General features: G+C 39.2%; 1 protein-coding gene across 1 annotated transcript in view; it reads left to right on the forward strand.

The window, feature by feature from the left end:
- Positions 1-19418, forward strand: part of LOC125630653 (mitogen-activated protein kinase 12) — a 78192-nt gene extending 58774 nt beyond the window's left edge. The window contains exons 7-12 of the mRNA XM_048836877.2: positions 2792-2906; positions 5253-5324; positions 10857-10936; positions 11967-12045; positions 12920-13093; positions 16439-19418. Coding sequence (XP_048692834.1) covers positions 2792-2906; positions 5253-5324; positions 10857-10936; positions 11967-12045; positions 12920-13093; positions 16439-16509 — 591 coding nt within the window. The 3' untranslated portion in view covers positions 16510-19418. The remainder of the gene's footprint in view (positions 1-2791; positions 2907-5252; positions 5325-10856; positions 10937-11966; positions 12046-12919; positions 13094-16438) is intronic.
- Positions 19419-22465: the final 3047 nt, after the last annotated feature.

Here is a 22465-nt window from a genome sequence, read left to right on the forward strand (position 1 = left end):
CTGGACATTAAGCCCTGTTTATAGGCTATCTTTGAAGTGTCAAAGTTCAATTGTGTTTTGTTATTAAGGTGGAAAGCTGGAGTTTTATTTATTTATTTTATTTTTGCAGTGGGGAAAAATGTGTTTTCCACCACCCTATTCTTAATTTTAAAGTGGCTAAAGGGATTTTGCCCAAATTTGTTCAAAAAATCACTTTCCAGCATGGTAAATTCCAGCCCAAAAGGTTAAATGTTTAGGTCAAGAATGTATGAAAACAGTGACTTGATGTGGAAATTGTAGTGCAGCCTTAACTGTGATGATCTTAACATTTATAATTAGAAATCTGTTCATAAGAATGAATAAACGTTTACTTTGTAAAAACAAAATGAAAATTCTAAAATGGCTGCATGACTACAGCGGGGTAAATAACGGATTTTTTTGTTTGCTGACAATTCCAAAACATTTTTTTTAATTCCATTTTGGTTTGAACCAAAACCAATTTTTTAAATTTTTCAGTGAATTTAAAAGTAGGAGGGGGATATTTCAGGTTAAGCAAAATGCTTTTTTTTTTAGATTTTGACCATTTTAATTTTTTTAAACATTTTAATAAAATTATCAAAAATTCTGAAACAAAAGGTTGTTTCAAAGTGAAAAAATGAAACATTCCACTTAAAAATGTCAAAACAAATTTTTTTGGAGGTAGGGAGGTGAGGGGGAAGGGGGTTAAGCTTTTTTTCCTTACCAGAACAATTTGGCAAAACTGACACAAATTTGTGAAATATTTCTGTGTTGCTGTATCTGCATTTTTTGCTTACCCCTCAAAAAAAAGTGAAAAATTTTGCCCAACCCTATGCATAACATATGTTCTAACTATTATTGTAATTGTTAGCTACCTATACTAAATAAATAAACCAGGATTTGCAATATATTGCAACTGTTTCTAGCTCTCAGTGAAACCACAGATCTTAGTCTGGCAAATAAAAAAAACTGTATAAAAAAATAATAAATTTTATGTAAATGATACAGACCGTAGAAAAGCATCAAAGTGTTGCATTTCTTTGATGTCTTCTGAAGACCTAGTGGAGAACACATATAGGATGTCTGGATGCTTCATTTAAAAGTATATCTTGCTATCCTGTTTCTGAAAATATTTATTTGCCTTGTGTCCAGTATTTAAATGACAAAGTTTATCAGTGATGTAATACAAAATAGGGATTAAGTGCCATTGAGCAAGGTGGAAATTATTGGTAAACATAGCAAATCTCTTGTTCCACTTTGCATCCCATTTCTGTTTTAAATGCAGTTGACACCTCAGCTGATAAGGGGGAGGGATAGCTCAGTGGTTTGTGCATTGGCCTGCTAAACCCAGGGTTGCGAGTTCAATCCTCAAAGGGGCCATTTTGGGATCTGGGGCAAAAATTGGAGATTGGTCCTGCTTTGAGCAGGGGGTTGCACTAGATGACCTCTGGAGGTCCCTTCTGACCCTGATATGATATGGAAATTATGTTAAAGTGATGCAGTGAGAATAAAGCCATAATATTTACATTTTATATCCTGCATCCATGAATAACAACATCATATAACTTTCCTTTTTCATTAGTGCCAGGAGAGTGATGATACTATTTTAATTGAATAGTGAAGTATTTTAAATGGTTGAATTATAGTCAGCATGTTACAAATACTGTGTCCTTTGGCAGTGTCAATGAGTGTTTGTACTATAAATCTCTGCCCATAAGGTATTCATGCAGTCTGGTAAGCATGGAAATTTTTGCAGTTATTTATTTAGTAGATCTACATATTCAAGCATGTATTATTATTTTTTTTTAATCTTCCCTGCCATAGATGGTCCATTCAGTTCTATTTTTCAACAAGCCAGTTGGTGGGTACATTTTTTGTCATAAATCTGTTAATTCACCTCATCCAAGAGGCTCAATTTTCTGGTTAGGAATTTCTCACTGCTGAGTATGAGCCTGTTATTTCAAGAATTAATTTTCACCGTTGGCCTCCTGCTTTAGCTGGTCTCTACTGCTAATCCTCTAATTTGGACCATTTTGTAGAAGCTGATCCAGGCTTATACTTGTATTTTCAAGTGGCTGCCACTGGAAATGGCTAGCTGTATAGATAAATATCCAAGAGACTGCAATAATAGTTTAATGAATAAGTAAGTTTAATCATATATAACTTTGTAATTCTGAATGGATCACCTGTGGGCCTTGAACTCCTTAAAAGGCCCTTCAGAAGAGGAAGAGAGAGGAAGGTTGGTTAAAGCAGTAGCCTGAGTCTCAGGAGACTTAGGTTCAATTCCCTGCCCTGGCTTGCCTCAGACTTCATCTGTGACCTTGGACAAGTTTCTCTCTGCCTCTGTTCTCTATCTGTAAAATGGAGATAATAGTACTTCCCTACCTTATAGGGGTGCTATTAGGATGAATACATTAAAGATTGTGTGGCACTCAGCTGCGACAAGAATGGGGCCACATAAGTACCTAAGATGGATAGCTTCCTTATAACCCTGGAAAGATTTGATAGCGATTCCTCAGACAGGGTGTTTTGTTAGTAGAATGAAATATTTGACCAATATTTTAATAAAATTAATTAAAGAATTTACTGTTTCCTTCAGTATGGTTACAAAGTTCAGCATCTCCATTTTTGTTAAAGTATCATAAATGGGAGAGAAGCATTCTGAAACATAACTTGTATACTATTTCTGTCTAAATTTTACAATGCAGCAATAAAACGTCAATGTGAAATGTTCACTTTTTCCTATTGTCTCCAGTTGGAATGTCTCTGCATTCATGTTATTCTTCTAATATAGATTCTGGATTTTGGGCTGGCAAGGCATACAGACAGTGAAATGACAGGCTATGTGGTTACTAGATGGTACAGAGCCCCGGAGGTCATACTTAATTGGATGCATTATACTCAAACAGGTAATGTGTATGTGTGGGTGCTAGGATCAACATCCTCTCTCTGAACAGTCTTAGTAGCTCCCACATATGCACTGAATTAAGTAATATATAACCATATCTTTGTTCCTCAGGGGGAAATGAAAAATGGTGGTGAGAATATGTGAAAATTAGGGGTGTCGATTAATCCCAGTTAACTCACATGATTAACTCAAAAATTAATCACGATTAAAAAAATAATCACAATTAATCGCACTGTTAAACAATAGAATACCAATTGAAATTTATTAAATATTTTTGGATGTTTTTCTATATTTTCAAATATATTGATTTCAATTACAACACAGAATACAAAGTGTACAGTGCTCACTTGATATTATTTTTATTACAAATATTTGCACTCTAAAAATGATAAAAGAAATGGTATTTTTCAATTCACCTCATACAAGTACTATAGTGCAATCTCTTTGTCATGAAAGTGCAACTTACAAATGTAGGGGGTTTTGTTACATAACTGCACTCAAAAACAAAACAATGTAAAACTTTAGAGCCTACAAGTCCACTCAGTCCTACTTCCTGTTCAGCCAATCGTGAAGAGAAACAAGTTTGTTTACATTTACGGGAGATAATGCTGCCCACTTCTTAATTATAATGTCATCTGAAAGTGAGAACAGCGTTTGCATGGTACTCTTGTAGCTGGCATCACAAGATATTTATGTGCCAGATGTGCTAAAGATTCATGTGCCTCTTCATGCTTCGGCCATCGTTCCAGAGGACGTGCTTCCATGCTGATGACGCTTGTTAAAAAAATAATGCATTAATTAAATTTGTGACTGAACTCCTTAGGGGAGAATTGTATGTCTCCTGCTCTGTTTTACCCACATTCGGCCATATATTTCATGTTATAGCAGGCTCTGATGATGACCCAGCACATATTGTTAGTTTTAAGAACACTTTCACTGCAACTTTGACAAAATGTAATCAAGATACCAATGTGAAATTTCTAAAAATAGCTATAGCATTCGACCCAAGATTTAAGAATCTGAAGTGCCTTCCAAAATCTGACCGGGATGAGGTATGGAGCATGCTTTCAGAAGTCTTAAAAGAGCAATATTCTGATGTGGAAACACAGCACCTGAACCACCAAAAAGAAAGTCAATCTTCTTCTGGTGGCATCTGACTCAGATGATGAAAATGAACATGCGTCGGTCCGCATTGCTTTGGCTCGTTATCGAGCAGAACTCCTCATCAGCATGGATGCATGTCCTCTGGAATGGTGGTTGAAGCATCAAGGGACATATGAATCTTTAGCGCATCTGGCATGTAAATATCTTGTGATGTCGGCTACAACAGTATTATGTGAATGCCTGTTCTCACTTTCAGGTGACATTGGAAACAAGAAGCAGGCAGCATTATCTTCTGCAAAGGTAAACAAACTTGTTTGTCTGAGTGATTGGCTGAACAAGAAGTAGGACTGATTGGACTTGTAGGCTCTAAAGTTTTACATTGTTTTATTTTTGAATGCAGGGTTTTTTGTACATAATTCTACATTTGTAAGTTCAATTTTCATGATAAAGAGATTGCTCTACAGTACTTGTATTAGGTGAATTGAAAAATACTATTTCTTTTGTTTTTCACAGTGCAAATATTTGTAATCAAAAATAAATATAAAGTGAGCACTGTACACTTTGTATTCTGTGTTGTAATTGAAATCAATATATTTGAAAATGTAGAAAACATCCAAAAATATTTAAATAAACGGTATTCTATTATTGTTTATCAGCGTGATTAATCGCGATTAATTTTTTTAATCGCTTGACAGCCCTAGTGAAAATGTAAAACAGTAAAGTAATTAAGAGCAAGTTCCCTGCAGTTAAAAAATTTGGGTAATCCTTTGTTATTGTTAGTCTTCAGAAATTAAACTCCAGTGTAGACAGAGAAAAAGGTCAATCTAGGTTTGGACGTAGATGGTAGCGAGCTCTACTCTTTCTATATGCTGTAATCCTGCAGGATGTTGCAGACTGTACCCTAACTCCAACTGGAAGGGCAAACCATTCAGCAAAGAAGGGGTACTAAAGAAGCATGAAGGTAGCTGTAGTCCCTTCCTAAATGACTGGAAGAATTACTTCCTATATGCATTAGCTTAATATTGACAAGCTACCCTCTCCCTGTATCCTGGTCACGAACACCAGTTACCTTATTGCAACTTGCTTTTGGTAGACATTTATTTTCTGTATAAAGGATCAACTATATTAATATGCTTCTTTAAAAAAGTATAATAAACTGAAACTGTATTTTAACCAGACATTTGTGAGGGGATTCAGAAATATAATTCAGCAATTTAATGTTACTGATTTTTTTTTATTTCAGTTGACATCTGGTCAGTGGGCTGTATTATGGCAGAAATGATAACAGGGAGGCCACTGTTCAAAGGAAATGATCGTATCCTTTCATGATGAATTCCTGGCAGTAAGATATGAAAAGTGTGTCGGTATTTGTGTGTCACAATAAGTTGGTTTCATAATGGATATAGATTTAAAACAATGGTCAGTTAATTCTCTCCCTCACCAACTTTCACCTGCCTTTAAACCTTGGGCAAATTACTGGATGTTTGTGCCTTAGTTTACCCATCTGTAAATTAGAACTAATATTACTGAGCTACTTCACTAGAGAAATACGAGCATTGAATCATTAATGTTACAAAGCACTCTCAGATCCTCAGGTGGAAGGTTCAATGCACAAAAAAGGCAAAATCTTCAATAGCAGGCACCCCAGTTCAGGAGTGTGCACACACAAAGCTGGTGCTGTGTGAACACCCAACCTTACAGGTACATACAGAGCACAGTTTAGATATGTACCTCGAGTTGGGTGCACACACTTCTCAAGATTTTATCCAGAATTGTTAGGATCTGGTAAGGAAGGTTCTCCATATTTGAAATAGAGTTGTATCATTCATTGCTGAGAACTTAAAACTTAAATCAACTTAAAAAAAATTAAAAATCCCACTTCAGTCTAGACATTTTTGATGTACTATTGTTACAAGTAACTCTGAAAATTAATATCGCTCACCAGGAATTAGAGGGGGAAATTGTCTAATTTTTTCTGTTTGTTTTGTTTATTTGAGGGGGCTTGTGTATAACCAGTTTCACTCTTTCCCTTGAATATGTATTCATTAAGGCCCTGGTTCTGCCAGCAGTTACCACACATGCTTAAAGTCAAGCATAAGCTTTTGGGGCTTTAGTATGTTTCTGTTTTGCTTGTTTGTGTCCTATTCTTCCCTTATTATGTGAGAAAAACACTTCAAAATAGAAGAATGGGGATTGCAAAACCACAAAAATGAGACAACGGGACTAGGGCTGCTGCAGTACCTGAAACTATTTTTATCACAATTTTTTAAATTAATTAGATTCAAGTATGTGTCCTTTGTTAACAACAAAATACAAAAATATCTTTTCCTGCTGGCCTAAGGGCAGCAGTTAACTAACCCAGTATTATTTCTGAAGCTGTGCTGGCCTTGAGGATACTTATGTAATGTTTATGCATGCACAAGGAAACAAGTGAGTCACAATTTCAAGCTGCACCAGAAATTCAGGAGTGGGAAAACCAGTATTTTAATAATCTTAGGAGAATGTATTGGGTGAAGTTCTACAGTCGATGTTATGCAGGAAGTCAGACTAATTAATCATAATGGTCCCCTCTGACCTTAAAATCTGTGAACCTATGTTAGCTGTTGCAAGGAGAACACAATCTTGTTCCAGTCCTTTTCAGCAAAGCAAGAAATATAATTTTTAGTTCTTTTGTTTTTGTTCCATAAATAAATTCTGTTGCAAATTTGATACCAAATAATTTTTTTAACATCATTTGTAAAAGCTTTTTAGCTTCATCCATCATCTCCCTCTGACTCTACAGGCATTTGAATGTGTGATCTTCATGTATTTGGAGCTCTGCAATAACAATAGGCAAAGAGGTGCAACACCTGACAAGAGCTGCTTTCTATGGCATCAGCCCCTGGAAATCTGCTGGAATCCCTGGAAAAGATAATGCCGGTACTGACTAAGCTATACTTCCTTAGGAGACATAAGATCAGGGACTACTCGCCTTATCCCACCCAGGTTGTCTCAGGAAATCTCAGGGTTTGGAATGGAGCAAGGGGGGGGAAAGACTTTACAAATGCTACAAAAACATTTCATGGAATATTTGTCAAAATTTCAAATTTTCAAAAAATTTCAACCAGCTGTAGTCAGGAAGCTACCTATGATGATAATTAGCTGGTTACCTCAGTTTCGAGGATGATGTCAACAATCATAGTTTGTACTAATGGGTCTTTGTGTGATTCTATAGACCAATTCAGGAAGAACAACATTTACCACGCTGGCCACAGAACCATTTGCTTAATTGTGTTGATTGAGCTGCACATTGTTTCTATGCCTGGCATTGTGTTTCCAGCTGCTCCCATGATTCTTCTCAAAGTCGTGGCCACCCACCGTTACGATGTGGCACCAGACAATATGCTCAATCGCCAGCTGCTCAAAAGACGAGTAAGAAATGTTCATTTTGCACAGTTTTTTTTCAGTGTCTTTGAAGAGTTTCATCTGCCCTCAATGCTTACAATTGCCAAAACATAATTCAGAATTATCTGAAAAAAGAAAAAAAACAAAAAGATTTGTTTTGATAGATGGGTCTCAGGCTGGCCATGTAATTCAAATGGCCATCTCAATTGGGTGTGGATCACATGAGCCTTGATGCCAACTGAACCAGCTTGCACCAGGACTTCCATGTTGGAAACCCAGTCCTGCCATTTCATGTGCAGCAATCATCATAGGTGATGCAAATGGCAATTGGCAAGGTTTTTAATGTGTCGTCAATAACAGGTCCATGTTTCGCACGCATAGAGCAATGTCATGAGGACAACAGCATTATAGACTTTGATTTTTGTCTGCAGACAGATTCCATGTTGCTTTCAGATTTGGTGATAGAGGCGATCATATGTAGTGCTGGCTTTCTTAATTCTCACATCCACTTCATGATTGACTATAGCTCCGTTGTTCAATATGCTGCCAAGATATGTAAACTGTTTGACAGTTTGCAGCATAAAACTTTCCAACCTTATTGATGGGTCTTGGTAAAGTTGTTGAGGAGCTGGCAAGTATATAATCTCGATTTTCGTTCAGCTGATGGGTGAGGCCAAAGTTACAAGCTGTTGCAGCAAAGCAGTAAGATGTATAAAGTTTGGTGCTGTTTGTGACATTTTTCCTGTAGTAGTCTCATGATGAAGATCATGTCAGCAGTGCTCCACTGAGCATGAAAGCTGCATTGTGATTCAGCTAGCATGTTGTCGATGATTTGGGTCAGGAGTGGTTCAAGAGGGTCCGTGCAAGAATCTTGCTGGCCACAGAGAGCAAAGAGATACCTCAGTAGTTATCACAGTCACTGTTTGAGCCTTTACACTTATAAATAGTGATAATGTTGGCATCTTCCAGTTGTTGTGGTATAATTTCTTGAAGCCAGACATGTAAGAAAAATTCAAAGAGCTTGCCGATGAGAAGATTTCCTCTGTGTTTGAAAACCTAAGCTGGAATGACATTATTTAGTGACTCATCAGAAACAGTAGATGAACAAATAAGTAGTCCACTGAAATGTTCATGCCACCATTAGTGGATGGCAGTTCGATCTGTGATGAGAGATTCACCATCAGCACTTGGTAGTGGTGTCAAGACAGATCGGTTAGCCATACACAGCTTTGACTGCCTCATAGAAACCTTTGGAGTCATGTTTATTAGTAAGGGTGTGTGATTCCTCTGCTTTATGGTCAAACCACATATTTTGCATTTGGCAGAGTTTGGATTGGAGTGTACTGCAGGCAGCCCTATATCTGGCCTATTTCAGCTAAGAGCACAGCATGGACTTGTCACCTAACATCAAGGAGATTCAATATTTTATGATCATTTTCATCAAACCAGTCTGCATGATGGCATTTTGTATGCCCAACACAATTCACGACAGTGTTATCAATTGTGTCATGCAAGGATACCCATTTGGCAGTTACGTCATCACTGATCATTGGAAGAGTTTCTAAAAGAGTAGTTAGCTGTGTTGAAAATTGTTTGGCAATTGACAGATCGTTCAGCCAAGCAATATTTACAAGCTTGACTGATGGTTTTTTACACATTTTTGGCCAAATAGTGAGGGAAAGCTTTGATGGAACAAGATAGTGGTCAGTACAACAATTAGCTCTGTGTAATACCCAAGTTATGCGCACATCTTGTAGGTCCCATTGTCAGACCAACACCTAGTCAATCAAATGCCAATGACTTGAGCAAAGGTGCATCCAGGTTGTTTTATATTTGTTGGGGAGTCAGAAGATACTGTTTTTAATATTTCGATGGTGCTCAGCATCTGTCCTTAGCAGAAGTAGGCCATTGCTGTTCATCTTGTTGATGCCATGTTTGCCAAGTACACCATGCCACATAGAGTCATCAAGGCCAACACAAGCATTAAAGTTGCCTAAAACAATCAACTTTTCTTCAGAGGGAGCCAATCGGATCAGGTAATTTAGTTTGAAATAAAATTCCTCCTTACCCTCATCAGAGTTAGTCATTGTTGGTGCATAAGCACTAATCAGTGAAGCATTACATCTGCCTCTTTGGGCAATCTTTTATCTATGGGTATGCTCTCCAAATGAGAGACAAGATTCTTTTTGATTGCAAAGCTTATTCCTGCATTGTATGGCTTATTTTGTGGGCATCCCTTCCAGGAGAAAGTATACCCAGCATTCTCCTCAATCAACCGACCCTCATCAGCAAGTTGCATCTTGCTCAGTGCTGCAATGTCAATACGTATCTTCCAGGCTGTAGAGCAACCAGAGCAGTCTGCCTGACAGGATGATCAGTTTGGTTTGGACAGTGAAGGAATGTACGGACATTCCATGTCACAACACTGAGACAAAAATGAACTTTTCAAGGCTTATTTGAATTTCGACACATGATGGGCCACCCTCCAGCTGTGATAAGCTGGTCAGGGCTGTTCAAGATGAGCAATTATTAGAGTACCTTTTTGAGCCCCCCTCCTTGTATTGAGGTCCCCTGTGCCGTCCCTGAATAGAGCAGACAAGTCGATCAAAATGCTGCTGGACTACAGCATCACCTCAGGTCAACACAGAGTGACCAAAGTCTTGACCTGCCTGCATGCAGGTTCACAACTATGAGTCCCAGCAATGTCCATCACCTGTCACTTTCCCCATTCTCCCATAACCGCCGGACTTGTTAGACTGTTGAAGGCTGCATGAGAATTTGTTTAAAGTGAACGAGTAGTTGCACATTAACTTGCACACACTTTTAGCCAACAAGACCATTTCCAGTAGCAAGGTAAACCGAGACAACTGAGGGACTTGCTAGCTGCAGGTTTATTTCTGGAGTATACACCTCCCGGAAGTCCAACCTCTCCTCCCCATGGCATGGTGGGATGGTGGAAACAGGGCAAGTAGGGGATTGCCCTGTAGGGCGAAGTATGGTGGCGAGCTTTGCTTTCCAGGCTGCTATGGTGGCCATGAAGGCCTACAGGGTTTTACTCCAAAACACGTGGGCTAATGGGGCTCTGGCTGGGAGGACTAGGCTTGTTAGCCTGAGTAATTGGGCAACTGCTGTTGGAGAAGGAAACTACTTATACCCCATAGGTGGCTAAACCCCAGCTCCAATCACATGATTCATTGCAAATTTCACAAGTATAAACTACCGAAGGGGGAGGACGTTATCTGGTCCATAAAGTTGGAATATACTTGACTTTAGGTGTTTCAGTGTCTTCAGCTTTAGCAAAAGAAAAACAGAACCTTGAGCTGCACAAATGTAAAGTTTCTCATTTCACCTTTATGTTGTGTGTTCCGCTATGATCTCCATTGGCAAGGAAATTGCATAATTTTTGTAGGGCTTTTAATTTTGTCACTGTACAAAAATTTGATTCCTGACGTCTGGTATTCAGATCTGGACCAGCTCACAGAAATAATGAAGATAACAGGCACCCCAACTCAAGATTTTGTTCAGAAACTACAGAGTCAAGATGTGAGTATACTGCTTGGTATTCTGCTAATATTCTGCTTGTTCTCGTTTCACATGCAAGAAAACTTAATGGAAAGCTGTTCTCTGAATCTCATCATAAAAATATTCAAGAATTTTTTTGAAACCTTATTGGTTTAGTTCATTTAGTCAAACACAATCATCAAATAGGTTTGAATCAAGTACGTTGCAATAAGGTAATGGCCGACATTTTCAGAAGTGTTTATTAATTACAGCTACCCAACCTGAGATCCCGGAGCCTGGTTTTTTTTTTTTTAGAAGACTTGAGCATCTACAGTTTCAGCTGAGGTCACTGAGAGCTGCAGGTGCTCAGCATGTATGAAAATTGAGTTCTCTCTGAAGGTGGTCATCCAAAACTAAAGTGTTTAAAAATTAATGGTCACTTGGAAATACGTATACCTACGTACTTAAAGTTTCTTACATATGTGGCACATCAACAGCTCTAGATGATTGGCTGCTACCTTTATTGAGAGCGCACTGACGATACATATAATGTATTTAGAAGACTGACATTTGTTCTTCTGTTTTTAACTTTGCCTTCCCTGGTCCCAGGTGCACACTTCTCTAGAGAGTTTAACGCTGTTAAATGCACCGTAACATTCCTTAAAATACCTGTAAATTTTAAATATGCATTGAATATATCTTAAAAAGAAAGATCTACTTTTCTAGAAACTTGTATCAACCCACAGTGGGGAAAAAATAATTATACCTCTGTTGAATGATGCATATATTTCCCAAACTAAATAATATACAGGCTATAATAAACAGTACGAAAGCTCAATCTTAGGTATTATTTCTCTCCTTTTTCTTAACACTTGCAAACAATGTGTCATTCAATCAGTATATAAAGACAACAAGGCCCCAGAATGATCTTAAAATAGAACCCCATTAATGATGTCCATATGCATAGCATGCTCTCACAAAACTCATGAATATTTACCTAGCAAGCATATTGCTAAATCTTATCAGATAAAAAGGAAGAACTGTTCTAACCAATGTTCGTGTTTATTTTAAGGCAAAAAATTATATCAAAAGCCTCCCAAAAGTGCAGAAAAAAGACTTTGCAGCCATCTTGAAGTATGCAAATCCTTTAGGTAAGAAAATATGTTTGGGTTTCTACAATTTGTGGTGTGCTACAGCAGGCCAGCAGCTGCTGCTATAAATAAGGTTGCGTTATGGTAATTAAGGTTGGATTCTAACCCCTTGTTTTCCATTGCTCATAACTTTCATCTTAAGGATTGAAATTTTCCAAGACTAGTCCTTGGATAAGCAGGACTTAAAAAGTTAAGCAAAAGTAGTTTATGCTGTTGGCCCTGATCCAGCCAATGCTTAAATGTTTTGCTGGATCAGGGTCTTTGTGAATACCAAGAAATCAAATATAGATAATATAATTTTCCTTTTTTAAAAAAATGATTCTTAAAGCCCTATTCTGAATAACTGATAGGGGTTGAAAACTGAAATTTGTCATGAAAATAGTCCTCAGGGAGAAGTATCTCAGGGTTCCAGAGAAAATTGGTTTTGATTTGGTCTTTCTGAAGATAACATACTGAGTAAGCACAGTACATTTTGAATTTTTCAGTAAGCTCACATAGGGCCTGATCCAAATCCCACTGAAATACACGTAAAGATTACCATGGATTTCACTGTGTTTGCATAGCTGAGAAAATCGGTGCTATAGGTATACACGTGGCAGTCTGATGGCACTAGTGGATTGAAAGTGTACTGAACATGTGGACTGGTTCATAATGAAGTGGTTTTTGTATTGAATATCATAATGATATGACTTGACAGCAGCAAAACACTTTGTATCTTTATTTTCTTCTTAAAACATCAGATATATATGAAATGAAATAACTCATCTTTGTAACCATCTGTAATTCTAAAAAACAACAAAGGCACAACAGCTTTAAAATCCAAGTTGGATTCAGTGGCAATATTTGAATGTCCTGTTTGGCTTGTGTTGAACAGCTGTAAACCTTTTGGAGAAGATGCTGGTGTTAGATGCAGAGAAGAGAATAACGGCAGGAGAAGCTTTAGCACATCCTTATTTTGAACCAATTCATGATCCTGAAGAGGAAACGGAGGCAGAGAAATATGATGACACATTTGACAATATGGATTTGCCACTGGATGAGTGGAAGCGTAAGTCCATTATGGTGGGGCTAAAAGGGACGAAGCAGAAGGGCTAGCTGAGAAGTAAAAACACTGTTATCTCCTTACAAATGACTTTCCTTGGTCTTGGCAGAACATAGGCATCAGTGGGGCCTAGAAACATAAAATGAGTCAGTGCCCCCATCTCACCTTGTACCTCCACCTAAGGTTGCCCCTGTGCTAGTTCCATATCTCTCCAGGGAGCCCACTCCGCTCCGCCTCCTCTGCTCCTCCCAAACCCCCCATGCTTTATCTGTTTTTCTCCCTCCCGTCCCTTCTCCATTCCCCATCAAATTTTCTCTTCCTGAGCTCTTTCAATTCACCCTTCTTGGTCCCACCAAGGTTAGCTAAGGTTCTAACAAGCCTTCCCTGACCCATATGGGAAATGCCTTTAGATGACCAGAGATTTTCTTTACAGTGCAGCTATTTATACAATGAATGGAAATAAAAAATTACTTAGCAGTGAGGTTAAGCAAAGCTAGCTGGTAGATCTGAAGTGGCTTCTGATCTTTATGGAACATTCTGGGTTTTTATCAAACATTCTCACTGTCCAGTGGTGTCTTGAAAGTGGAAAATAATTAGATGTATACTGTTTGTAGAACACTATTACAAGGTTTTATTGCTATGTATATGTAACTTTAGTGCCCTCATGGCCAAGATGGAGTCTGCTCTGCAGGCAGCTCTGGCCAAGAGAAGGTGCGTGCAGGAATGCAGCAGGAAAAATCCCTTTCACCCTAGGGGTACCTGTTCCAAACCCCCAGAGTGAACACCCACACCCACAGGAAAAGTACAATGGATATAAGAAAGGGAAATATTTATTGAAGAGGGATGAGAGGAGAAAAACAACAAGGGGAAATATAGGGGGAGCCGTAAAACAGGGTTGCACCCAAACCAAGGCCCCACAGGCCCAGTGGTAGCACAGTCTGAAAGGACAGACATGAGCAAAGTTCCAGTCCGTTGGTGAGTCTTGGATGCTTTTGGTCATCTTCGGCGCCAGTGAACTTTTCCCAACAAACCCCTCCGGTGTCCCGTTCTGCCACTCTCTGCAAAGCTACACAGACCACCTCCCCACTTAACTAGCTAGCAGCCTCCCTCCTTAATCCCAGTGCAGCGTCACAAGCCCCAGTACTCACAGCTCCATGCAGCTCTGGGAAGCAGTGATACTGGGTCCAGCGCCGGCCTGTCCTTCTTGGGCAATTCCTCCCTGGCACAGTGCTCCTCCTGGCTCCTATCCTGGGGTGTCCCCGATCGGCCACCCTGTCCTTCCCAGGCTTCAGGCAGGTTCTCTGCTGCTTCACTTTGCGAGGGCCTGCTTGCTGCAGCCCTTCTTTTCTCTGGAGCTCCAGAGCCACACACCCTGGAGCTCCAGCCACACACTCCTTATTCCCACTGCGCCCCCTCTCCCCTTAGGTAAAAGATTTAAAGGGGCCATGCTCTTTAAACCGCAAAGGAGTTATATATAGAATAAACTTAAATGATAATTTCCTCTTCTCTGAGGGAAAGAGGAGTTGGAATCAGTTATTGAGGATTTGGGCTCACTTTTTGTTCTGGGTTTTCTTTTTTTCATTTCCCTAATTCATACATCACAGGGATAGGAGTAGTGATGATGGATTGTTACAAATCTGCCTTTCCTAAAACAAACCTCTGCAAAGCTATCAACACCCTCCCATCTGCACGTGCCTTCCAAAGGTTGGCAACAAATGACAGGTATTAGCCTGTGCAAGGGAACATAAGAATAGTATTCAGTGTGCTGTTGGCTCCAATGACTGAGTGCAGGTCACAGTTGTTACCTTAGCATAACAAATGTTGAAAATGGAGGGGAAGAGGAAGTAATAAGTTGTACTTTGATCTCCTGGTTTTCTGCTGAAAGATACCTTGAAATGTACAGAAAGGAGGCATTTCTGAATTCTTATGCTGTGTATTATTGCTTACTGCCAATGGAGCTGGAGAATACTTCTCCTAAACCTAATGAGCTACTGATTATGCTTGGGTGTCCCGTGAGTGGCTACACCTTCATATAAAACAAGTTATGCAGTTGCATAATTAATGCATTTCAGTGATATGCCTCTATACACAGAAGAGATTGTGCTGATTATTGGTTACTTATATACTTTTTAAATATTTTTAACATGAATAATTGTTTTTAATGTTGCTGATTTTTCCACCTACTCTTTCCCCTCTGCTGCTGGGTCTGCTGGCTGTCCTCTTTCTAATCCCCCATTTCTAACTGCTTTGTTTGGTGTCACTCAAATTAAAACCAAATTCCCTTAAATTTCCTAAAATGACCAAGGCTACCCTCTAGAATCTACAAAACTTGAGTCTGCTGACTTTTAAATAAATATAAATGTTGAGTTAATTTAACTTTCCATTAAAAAACAAACTAAAAAGGAAATTTCTAGTCCTCACCCCATCGTGCAAACCAGGCTGTTTCTGAGATTCATGCTTTTCTTTCATTTCCTCACATCCTTACTTGCTAGTGTTGGCCAGGATGAGAAATACTAAAATGCCATCAGAAATGATGTTCTTGCAGTATTTCTGTGCTCAACGGAACTAGGAAGTTGTGGTAACTAGATTTACAGACTATGATGAATTAAAAATAAACTTCAAGCAAAGGAAGCAACTGATGTTCCTCCACAGGGGGATTGGATACTTAGTATGCAAATGTCTCATAACGAAACAAGACAGAGACATCAGTCGCTCCCATACATACCTGGCTCTGGTTCTGGAAATCTAAGGCTGCCTTCACCCAGATGTCTGGCAGTCAGAAAAGTGGGGATTCAGTTCTTTTTTCCCTAACAGCTTCCTGCCTGCCTGTTCCTGACTGAACTCTTTTTTGGTTTACCCTTTTATTAGGAGCCTTTCACAGCATGTTCTCCTGGTAGCTGGTGCTTTGAGTGTGAGACTGACAACGAGCTGTAGTCCTAAGGTCTCTACCTATTGCTACGAGAGTCTGAGAGACCATCTCTTTCTGATGAGATTTGGGGCCTCAGTTTTGGTCCTGATTGACAAACTTTGGCACTTAACTTTCGGTGCCCATATTTAGGCCCCTAAGCGAGAGGGCCTGATTTTCAGATTGCTCTGCATGGCAGCAGCTGCTGAAGATAATGCCAGCTGTAGATGCAACACTGACACTCAGGTCGCTTATTTAGGTGCCTAATTTTAGGCATCCACTTTTGAAAACTTGAACCCTAGCTCTTTGTATGTTTTCTTTCCCTCACCCATGTCTCATCCCCAAATAGACAACGTTCCAGCCATTTTGGGATTGGCTCCTCACTACTGTCTGAGGCTCCTTTTATGAACATATTAGCAATACTCTCTCTTACTGTTGTTTTTCAGGCATTACCTATAAAGAGGTAATAAACTTCAAGCCATCTCCCCTGCCTGAGTCAAAGGAAACGGCAGTGTAACCGTATGAACCGTCTCTTCAAAAATCAAAAGAAGCAGGAAGGGTGTAAATGCTTGTGATAACTCAGTTGTACAAACCTTTTTATAAATAAACTGGATGTAATCTGTTATATCTGTATGGTAAGGAATACTGTAATGGCGTTTTTACTCTAACCAGGACGCTAGCACCTTTGGAAGTAGCATTTCAAGACTGTCTGGAAACTTACCTCTACCCAAATTTTCTCATCTTTTTGTGCAAATTTGTGGTTTCATTTAATCAAAGTACTCCTCAACATACCAGGGTTTTCATGAATGTGCTTTTAGACCAGGTATTGCTAGTTCGAGTCACAGGGTAATAGAGTAAATAGTGAACACCTTAAGCAATCTGAGGCTAAACGGACAAGTGTTTCCATCTTCGTACATGAATGGAGGGGAGTATGAGCCCAGAAGCATCAAAGGGAGTGTGCTAACTTCCCGCTTGGTTCTTTCCTTCCTGCAGAAGCCAATTTGTAGATGATCTGCAGATTGTGAGGGAATGAAAATGTTGCTGGATAGGCTCAACAAGCCTACTGTGAGGGGTGTGCACAAGCGGCAGCAGTGGTGGTCAGGGACCCCCCTGGCCACAAGAGGTTTAGCAGGGGCCTGAGAGGAGCCGCAAGTGGTCCTGATTTTAAATGACATAGTATTTTCTTCCTCTTCTGAATAACTTGCTCTCACTTTATATAGTGGAGTAGAGGTTCCTGATTTCCAGGGGAAAAACTGTGAGGATTTATAACATTCTATAAGCTCTGTAATTCCTTCATGGTTTTGATGTAGTGATTGAAAATGTACATAGTAATTGGGGGAGGAGGGGGGATCAGTGTGCCGATGTGAGTTAGAAATATAGCTACATGCAAAGTGTCACTTCATGACAATAGGGATGGGGATGATAATACTTTTATTCTTCTTCTGACCCTCAGCTAGATATTTTGTTCGTATTCTGCATAGGCAGTGTTAGGTGTACAGAACTAATTATTTTTAAATCTCCTTATCTCATTCGCTTGTGAAAAACAATCCCTTGACAGAAGGTACAATATCCACAAGAGACATCTACCTGATGAGTTACTCTGGGATATTGGTTAGAAGCTACGATGGGTTCTTCAGCTGTGTTCATCTCTTGCACTTTCCTAGCTGCTTAGTTCATAGTAATCTCACAGGAGCAGGAAATGGAAAGTGACAAACCTTTGTACATGTTTTTATGGTTAAAGTTCATCTCTTTAAAAACTGAATACTTGCATTAGGGTTACTCCCACTACAATGTGCTGCTTTGCATCGGTGCCAAGTGGAACATCTGTGGAAAGAGACATTTGATCTTAGCACCTAATAACTGGAAAGGAACCCAGTGATGGCTCAGTTGACTTATTTTTTTACTCAGTAAACATTTTAAACTGGAAGGCTTCATCAACTCAGTTTTTAATGATTGTTTAATATAAAGCTCTATAAATACCAGTATCTAGCAGGAAGCTATTTGTGACGAACACTGAGCAGCCGGAAGAGGTACATGGAGAAAGGAAATGGTAGCTAAAACCCTGCAATTTTATGCATCCATAAATAAGCCTTTAAAAAAAAAAACATGCATAAAAAGAGGCAATAAATGCAACCCAAAGGGAAACCTCTTAGCACATAAGACATGAAGGAATGCACATGTTGGGAGTCATGTTTCATTTTGCCACTACCATTTGCTCTCACCTTGAGTTTGGTCCTGTGGTTAAAGTAAATAAGTGCTTTGCCATTTACTTCAATGGGCACAGGATCAGGTACTCTAATATCTGAGACCTTCTGTATATGGAAACTCTGGCCCTGATCCAGCAAGGTGCTGAGAGCAAAATACCTTCAACTCTCATGGAAGGTAATGGCAGTTAAGGGAGTTCGACAGAGCTAATCAGGAAAAAGGGACAAATACTTCAATTCATTTTTTTCATAGTTTGTGTTGCTTCATATTTTTTAAATACATTTCAAAATTCTAAATTTCACCAGACTTTTGGAAATTTTAAAAATTCCTTCCTGCACTCCAGTTGGTCAAATCTCAGGATGAATGTTTTGTATAAAATTTCAATTCTATTTTTCCTGTCTTTTTGTTTAGTTTTGTTTTTTTAATTTAATTGAGTTTTGGAAAATGTTGACCAGTTCTAGTGCTCAGCACTTAGGATCATGCAATATCTCCTGCATTGGCTTGAAGATGGATTTTTGCCTCTCAACTTACTATGATTTCTAAATGTAGAGCTGGACAGGCACAATGAGGCATAAGCAAAATAATTTTAATTTTTCTAAAACATCAGTGAATATAGGACTGTCTTATTTTTTTAACCCTTTCTTGGAAGAAGAAGAAAAAAAAAAGATGTTGGGAAGAGAAGACCTTAATGAAATATACAGAATTCTGAATGTACCAGAGAAGATACAAAAAGAAAAGGAGTACTTGTGGCACCTTAGAGACTAACAAATTATTATTATTGTTTATTTTTGGGAGGGGATACAGACTAACACGGCTGCTACTCTGAAACCAGAGAACATACAGTAGATGATGCAATATTATGTGAGCTTGTGTCAAATGACCAGGGATCATAGAGTTAACAGAAGCAGTAAGTAATATCTCTGCATCATATATCCTCAAAGAGCTTAAGATAAAAAAAATTGCTGGGGAGAGCAATAGGGATTTTTAGTATGAATAGCTTATTAAAAGAAATGTGAATGTAGAGGAAAGTATACTTTGTGTGATACAACTGCTGATTCAAAGGGGGAGGCAAAGTTTCGTAGGTTTTTATTTGCTATTTCTACTGGTGCTAGGCAACTCAGGACAATAAGAACCCAATTTCTGTTTGCCTTAAGGAGAAATGTAAATATGATCTGCATGTACTCAACATATATTGTGAAAAATAAACTGTTTTTTTAATAATAGTGGTCTCATTTTCCTACTCCTTGACCCCTCTCCTCCCCCCACCACACACACAAACCAGCTGTATTGTTGATGAAAGATGTCTGGGTAAAATATTTTTGCTGTCAAGAAATTGTATGAAACCCGATATTATAGATAAAAAGAAAAGGAGTACTTGTGGCACCTTAGAGACTAACCAATTTATTTGAGCATGAGCTTTCGTGAGCCACAGCTCACTTCATCAGATGATGAAGTGAGCTGTGGCTCACGAAAGCTCATGCTCAAATAAATTGGTTAGTCTCTAAGGTGCCACAAGTACTCCTTTTCTTTTTGCGAATACAGACTAACACGGCTGTTCCTCTGAAACCTGATATTATAGATGTATCCCATTTTAATAAGAAACGGTGGCTTTGTTTATTTTGGAATGAAATAAGCCCATAGATTCTAACCTCTTCCAGTCCAATGTCCAGCACTGCACATCAGCTACACAACATGACTGAGTGTAGTTTTTGCCACCTGGTTATTTCATAGGCATTCTCAGTTTAAAACCGTTCCCTAACTTGATTAAAGAACCACTGGCTTCCTGTCCACACTGACAATTAGTAAACCTGTTATGACATCAACACCTCGTAAGTATAGAAGTATAGCAGCGTTCTAGAAGTGGAGCTGGGACCTAAGTCTAACAACCTAAATGCGTACTGACCATTTTACAATACCAGTTCTTCCATTAATGTTCACTATCCACTGCCCTAAAAAGCAATTGCTTAGAATAAAAAAGCTTATGAGCTGCTCGTTTGAGCTTCCTGCTGTCTTACCGTTTGCAAAATTCAAATATCAAGTGCCTTTTCCACCTGCTCCAGCTAAGGTTGTGTCAGATCTTATATCAGAAATTATTTCTTTATTATAACTTGGACTAAAATACTCCCTTAGGGCTCATACTTGGCACATGCACATGGTCAGCCCAGAAAGCAGGCTATTAAAAATGACGTTTTCATGCTAACCATTTGAACACTGAGCAGCAAAGTCTAGAACCTAGATATGCTATAGGTTTAGAGAGGACAAGAATGAAGATGGTTTCAGAGTAGCAGCCATGTTAGTCTGTATCTGCAAAAAGAATCGGAGTACTTGTGGCACCTTAGAGACTAACAAATTTATTAGAGCATAAGCTTTTGTGGGCTAAAGCCCACTTCACTGGATGCACAGAATGGAACTAATAGTAAGAAGATATATATGTATATATATACACACACATACAGATAAGTTGGAAGTTGCCATACAAATTGTGAGAGGCTAATTCCTTAAGATGAGCTATTATCAGCCGGAGAAAAAAACTTTTGTAATGATCATCAAGATGGTCCATTTAGACAGTTGACAAGAAGGTGTGAGGATACTTTACTTAGGGAAATAGATTCAATATGTGCAATGACCCAGCCACTCCCAGTCTCTATTCAAACCCAAGTTAATGTATCTAGTTTGCATATTAATTCAAGCTCAGCAGTTTCTTTGGAGTCTGTTTCTGAAGCTTTTCTGTTGCAAAATTGCCCCCAACTAAAACCTCTCCAGCGCATCATCAAAGATTTATAACCTATCCTGAAAAATGATCCCTCACTCTCACAGTTCTTGGGAGACAGACCAGTCCTCGCTTACAGGCAGCCCTCCAACCTGAAGCAAATACTCTCCAGCAACCACACACCACAATACAAAAACACTAACCCAGGACCCTAACCTTGCAAAAAAGCCCGTTGCTAACTGTGTCCACATATCTATTCAGGGGACACCATCATAGGACCTAATCACATTAGCCACGCCATCCGGGGCTCATTCACTTGCACATCTACCAATGTGATATATGCCATCATGTGCCACCAATGCCCCTCTGCCATGTACATTGGCCAAACTGGACAGTCTCTACGCAAAAGAATAAATGGACACAAATCTGACATCAAGAATCATAACATTCAAAAACCGGTAGGAGAACACTTCAACTGTTCTCTGGCCACTCAGTAAAAGATTTAAGGGTGGCAATTTTGCAACAGAAAAGCTTCAGAAACAGACTCCAATGAGAAACTGCTGAGCTTGAATTAATATGCAAACTAGATACCATTAACTTGGGTTTGAATAGAGACTGGGAGTGGCTGGGTCATTACACATACTGAATCTATTTCCCTAAAGTTAAGTATCCTCACACCTTCTTGTCAACTGTCTAAATGGGCCATCTTGATTATCACGACAAAAGTTTTTTTCTCCTGCTGATAATAGCTCATCTTAAGGAATTAGCCTCTCACAGTTTGTATGGCAACTCCCAACTTATCTGTATGGATATATATAGTTTCTTACTATATGTTCCATTCTATGCATCCGACGAAGTGGGCTGTAGCCCACGAAAGCTTATGCTCTAATAAATTCGTTAGTCTCTAAGGTGCCACAAGTACTCCTGTTCTTTTTAAGAATGAAGATGGTAACTTTGGACTTGTTTTTAGGGGAAGGTCCAGTGGGGAGCGGGGGGGGGGGTGCTTTATCTGTAGCTACGGGGGAGTTAGTGACATGTCTGGAAACCTTCCTGAATATGCTCTGCCTGCCAATCCACCTTCCATCTCCTAATTCCACGTCCACTCCTACATATGAAGTAGGACTTGACTTACTATGGCCAGTGGTTCTATCCAGTTCGGTGCATGGGCCACCAGCGCCCCAGGCAGACTTCTAAATGGTTTGAGAACAAAGCCTTAAGTTGCCGGCAGTGTAGGAAAGGAGGGTCTCTTTTATGTGTTCCCCTCTCCCCTCCACACACACACACACATTTACAACTGCCCTATGCTGTTGCTAGGTGATTCTCAGTGCTCAGCAGACTATTTGCACTCCCGCATGATTGTTATCCCACTATTTAAAAACGTACATTGCCACCTAGCAACCGCTTGCATCTCTCAGACATGGGAAGTATGTAGCTTGTTATGCTGCTGGTAGCAGCCTCCCTCCGGAAGAAGGCAACTGAGGACAAAGAAATTGGTTTCAGAAGGCAATGTTACATAATACTGCAGTACAAGACCACCACCCCACCCCACCCCGCTTTA

Source organism: Caretta caretta, chromosome 1 (genome assembly GCF_965140235.1).
Source record: "Caretta caretta isolate rCarCar2 chromosome 1, rCarCar1.hap1, whole genome shotgun sequence".
Lineage (NCBI taxonomy): Eukaryota > Metazoa > Chordata > Testudines > Cheloniidae > Caretta > Caretta caretta.